At 42.2% G+C, this 5,096-nt stretch overlaps 1 protein-coding gene across 1 annotated transcript; it reads right to left on the bottom strand.

Annotated features, from left to right (window-relative positions):
* On the bottom strand, nucleotides 1-3,770 carry fam151a (family with sequence similarity 151 member A; the record flags this gene model as incomplete). The annotated part of the gene is made up of 8 exons (XM_080838083.1): nucleotides 1-662; nucleotides 1,504-1,638; nucleotides 1,732-1,868; nucleotides 2,091-2,315; nucleotides 2,460-2,622; nucleotides 2,827-2,976; nucleotides 3,155-3,307; nucleotides 3,575-3,770. 8 exons carry the CDS (start codon nucleotides 3,768-3,770, stop codon nucleotides 1-3), a joined length of 1,821 nt encoding a protein of 606 aa, XP_080694209.1.
* Between the last annotated feature and the right edge of the window lie 1,326 nt (nucleotides 3,771-5,096).

Consider the following 5,096-nt stretch of genomic DNA (forward strand, 5'->3'; position numbering starts at 1 on the left):
TTAAAAGTTGTTATCCTTGCTGGGCAGCTCAGACTCATAGGCTTGGGGTATGTTGAAGAAGATGCGGTGTCTGTTCCCTTGACGAAGAGCCCTGACATGCTGAAGGTAAGTAATGTGGTCTGTCCCGGGGCTGATCTCCACTGTGAAAGAGAACCTTTTCTGAATCTCCTGCAAATGCTGGAGTCCTGCATCTGACCTTCCCAGGGGCACAGTGCTCAGCTGCAGAGACACGTCCTGGTAGACACCCCTGAAGAGCTGGAGCATGTCTTCCACCAGGGCTGGAGTGTAGCCCTCACTCAGGGCCTCCTGGGGCCAAGCTGGGGCCAGGGTAACAAACGGGAAGGTAGCCTCAACTGTGCTCAGGAAGTCCTTACCGCTGATGTAGCCTGGAGTTTGGAAGGCCCCATGGGACACTTCCATGCTGACCAAGGTGGGATGGTATAGGAGGTCCTGGTCATATGCTTCGCTGAGCAGTTCCAGTGCCGGGGCTAGCTGACTCTGAGACTTCACCCGTAGGTAGATGCCCCAGGGTTTGGGAGAGGTGTAGATAAGGTCCAGGCACTCCTGAAGGGAGAGCTCAGAGCCTGAACCCTCCACCACTGACGTCTTTGGTTTACCTGCGCTGGAGACCACTGGGATGACCAACATCCCACCACTGCTGTCTGAAATCCAACATATTATTCTTATGAGGCATTGACTCGTTAACGATCATTTGGAGTTTATTCCCTGGGCCCACAGTGTGCCAAATACCCCTTTATTATGATGGCTGAAGGCTTTACATTTGCAGAACATGTGCAATAACCCACACAAATTAAACCTATTAATTGCCATCTAAAGAACAGAAACTTCCAAAACACTGCTATAGTGTTTTTTCTAATGCTGTAACATGTTGTTAGATTGAGATGTTTTGTAACTTAATTTATTAACTTCACATAAGTGAACACACCTCCATTAGAACCCCATTCTTAAGTTGCATAACACCAAGGCCTCAGCCATCAGGTTTGGCACCTGACCTTTTGTCTACGTTGAGAGCCATCACACATGGTTCCTGGCTTTTGTGTGTCTTGGAGCCAAAGCTAGACTCTGATTGTTGGCTTTTGTCTTCAGCCCTGACAAGATGGTTGAAGCCAAAGGTTATCTGGTATGACCATATATGGCCCTGGATCAAGCTAGACCTACCCTTTGACCTTCAGAAACACCCCTCCCCTTCCCTTTACACCTCTTGTTATTTCCACACTATAAATGTTTGTTACTTTCTGTAATGTATGAGGAAAAAGACAGAATCGTTACCAGAAGACGTGCCTTGTGCATGCTCATGCTGTGTCAAGCTGACCGTGGCTAGTGGCTGAATAAACACATTCTTTCGCTAAGCCGTCTTCCACGAGTCTGTTATTCTGAACAAGCTAACTTGAACCAAGCGGGGGCCTCCGACAAATTCACCGGAGAAAAGCAGATTCTTTCAATGTGGAAATGATAAACGTATTGATCTCAGATTTGCCTCACCTCTAAGCACAGACAGCAGGAATTCTCTGCTAGTCACAGTTTGCCATTGGATGTTCCAGCCATCATTGTCCTTGGGTTTAAAATAGTCAATCAGGTCTCCTCCAGGGTAAAATAGGCGGGGGCGAGTCCTCTGTTCTGTACAACCCAGAGTGTATCTCAGTTAAGATTTATGGGAAAACAGAAGTTAGGACTGGGAAGAAAATATACTCTGATGTTGTAAAAACATACTTGCAGCCTCTTTAAACTGTGATAGCACTGGCTCATATATGTCATAGTAGATGCGTTGTGGGCTGCTGTTGTCTCGAATGAACAGAAGGTCATTCAGTGCTGGGTTTTCTGTGCCTTGCCACAGCGTCAAGCTGAACCTGTACCATAACCAAGACCAGATTAGTCCGTTAGGATACATTTGTGCTTCATACTGTCCTGATGGCTACTGAGTACAAATTAGTAATTTAATATAAGTTATAAAATAGCAGGATCTGGATTTATCCTGACTAATATTTCATAAGTTCATCCACAGAAAACTTGAAAAGAGAGAGACATACAGCAGAGATAACCAACTCACTGAGAGAGAAGACAGGCGTTACCTGGAGGATTGGCTTAGCAGCCAACTGATGTGTGGCCACCCTTTCTTGGCCATGACAGCCAGGATAGGGAAGGTTATTTTCTGTGGAACATGCTGGATGACATTGTACATTTCCCTCACCATGGCTTCTGTATACGTGGCATTAGGAACAAATGACAGATAGAGGACTTTCCATCCTGGTGATATTGTTGCCTCAGGGAACTTCTGTTGAATGAGTTGCAGGAACCTGTAGGAAGATTAATTTACATATACTGTCAATAAATTTATATAATATATTTACTATAAGGGAGTTAACCAAGAGATAATTTTGTGTAGTACAGTGAACAATTATAGATTATTTTCAAATAGTAATTTTAAATCTTAGTATTACCTAACGCCATCAATCACAGGCCAAAACCCAGGAACATTGGGCCCATGAATGATGTCTGCATTTAACCACACTGGGCGATTAATGCGCACTGTCTGATTCTTTACTCTCAGTATGTCAAGAGAGGGCTCTACTGCTTCGATACTTTTAAAATCCAGTTTTATACCTGGAAATGAAATGCAAACTTTCAGCAGATGGAACCAAATTTTTTATCACAATCATAGGACTGGTAAAAAATTATATGCAAAATCAGACCCGAGCCCCATATTTTTTAATTAAAATAATGAACACCTCAATATAGGATTTCAGTTCAGCACCCTGTCTCTGAAAAACAGGATCTTCATATATATATAAATCCAGGCTTCTTTACCTTTGTCTGATTTGAGAACGGCGTCTATCCACTCGTCCAGAGTGTTGTCGCTGTATACTGCAGGTGGATGTGCCATGATGGGAATGTTGGTCTGGTTGACCGTGTTATGTCCTTGAACATTAACATCTGCCTCCAAAACCATGACTGAACCTAGTGATGACATCCATGAAATCACCCACCACTAGTCACCTCTTGAATGAACTAACCTTAAAATAATATAATAAAAGATAATTTATACAGAAGGTACTGTGAGTGCCTTGAGGGCCACATCCAGCAAACTCAAGCTGTATAGATTAACAGAGCAGTAGATGAGGACACAAACTCTCACTTTTCAGGGCTTCGTTCAGCTGAGTTTTGTTGTTGGCAGAGTGATACCAAGAGGCATAAAGACCATCCTTCTCTGGGATTTTTCCATTTTTCATCAGGAATTCCAGCATGTCCCCATCAGAGGGAAATGGAACCTTGATGGCAGATCCAGATCCTGCATTCATATGTATACATAATGAAACACAATGGCATTCATAATTATTCATGGTAACACTGAAGTTCTGAAGTGTCATTAACATGTGTGGCTATGGATTGGTTGAATGTTTTTATCCTCAATTGAGACATAATATATATAAAGTGTGGATCATAGTGGTCTCCATACTGGAAAGCATGTACAATACAAATGTTGGTACCTAGACTGTAGAGTTGACAAAAGGTACTATTTGATTTGAGATGTCATGGAAGTATGTTGTTCATTTACCTGAAGACTGAGTGACAATGACCGCAGGTATGGTAATGATGAGCAGCAGCAACAGCAAGCCGACAGCAACACACAACATAATGAATTGTTCTTTGGTGAAGATGCCCATTATTGTCTTAGGCTGTTTGTTCTCTTCCTCTTCCTCCTCATCTTCTATTTTCTCCTTGTGTCTTTCTTCTTTGTGATTATTATCCATGGCTCCTGCAAATGGTTGATCTGTGCACGACTACGTCTTAACACAGTCTGAGCCAGTGTGTTTGGTTTAAAGGAAATCTGTGTGGTGTCAGTGCGTGGGGGCCAATCATATTCAGTCTGAACATGCCTTGTCATGCCGATCACACGAATGGGTAACACAGAGATAACACAGCGTTTTTTTTTTTGTATTTGTGCTATCTGGCCAAGCGGCATAGAGCTCTATTCTTGTGATTCTTGTGATTCAGGGAGAGCCATTGGTTTAGTATTGCCGAGGGACTTAATCATTGACTGAACAGATACCCTTTCATAGGAAGTCTTACATAAGCCTGTTTCTAATACTAATGTCAATACTAGTGCACTGATCAACGCCTGAAGTGGCCTGTATTTTTGGCTCCAAAGAATAGTTTAGGCTGTGCAAAGTATTTGAAGCATTCAAGAAGTATGTGCATATAAGAGAAGCAGTAATTGTGTGTATGTTCAGCTCTTGAGGTAAGGCTGATAAGTCTGTAGCCTGCCGGAGTAAATGTTTGGCAGGTCTGGTAGGCAGTCAATTATTTTCTGGCCTTTTGTATATTTTAGAAACAATCTCTATCTCTGTAGCAGTAAAATACCTGCTAACATCATCTTCAAGTGAGGTAAAGAGTAATTATGGCTACTAATGACTGACAGAGACCGCAGGTTGTTAATAACAGGGAATCTCTTGCTCTCTTCAAGGGATTTAAAAACCTCACAGCTGCAAGTCTCACATTGTTCTTCAAAGTGCACTGCATTTTGTTTCAGAGATGCACTGGCGTATATCGCAAAGACATTGATGCTTTTTGACCTTGCAATCAATATCAATATTATATTCATAGAATGAATATGAGATGTTTACATTTGTCCTATAAAAGTGAAACTCTAAACTCTAAGTTTGTCCTATAAAACAAAACAAAAATAGAATAATAAACAATCCACCCATTTTAAGAGGACACACATGGAAGGACAGAAAGTAAAAAAGAAGGACATCAAACACCTGTATATTGCAGGTAGCACTTTGTCCACCTAAAGAAAGGTTCATTAAAAACACAGTGACATGTAATCATGCAGAGAGAAAGGTCAGAGCCGCGGAAATCCCTCAGGCATTTAATTAGTATGAAATGCAGCAAAGGAGATGAGGAGGACAAAAAACACCAACTCAGACCAGGAGATAGAGCTGTGTTTTTTTGTTCTCTCTTCCCCATGCACTGGGATCACATGTGCACCAGGCACAGTTTCCTGCAGGTGAGGCGGCTAGGCCTGCTAGGCTTGGTTCAATCAGATTTAGCTAAATACCACTTCTTTCAGCAAG

Source organism: Sprattus sprattus (assembly GCF_963457725.1).
Source record: "Sprattus sprattus genome assembly, chromosome: 4".
Taxonomy (NCBI): Eukaryota; Metazoa; Chordata; class Actinopteri; order Clupeiformes; family Clupeidae; genus Sprattus; species Sprattus sprattus.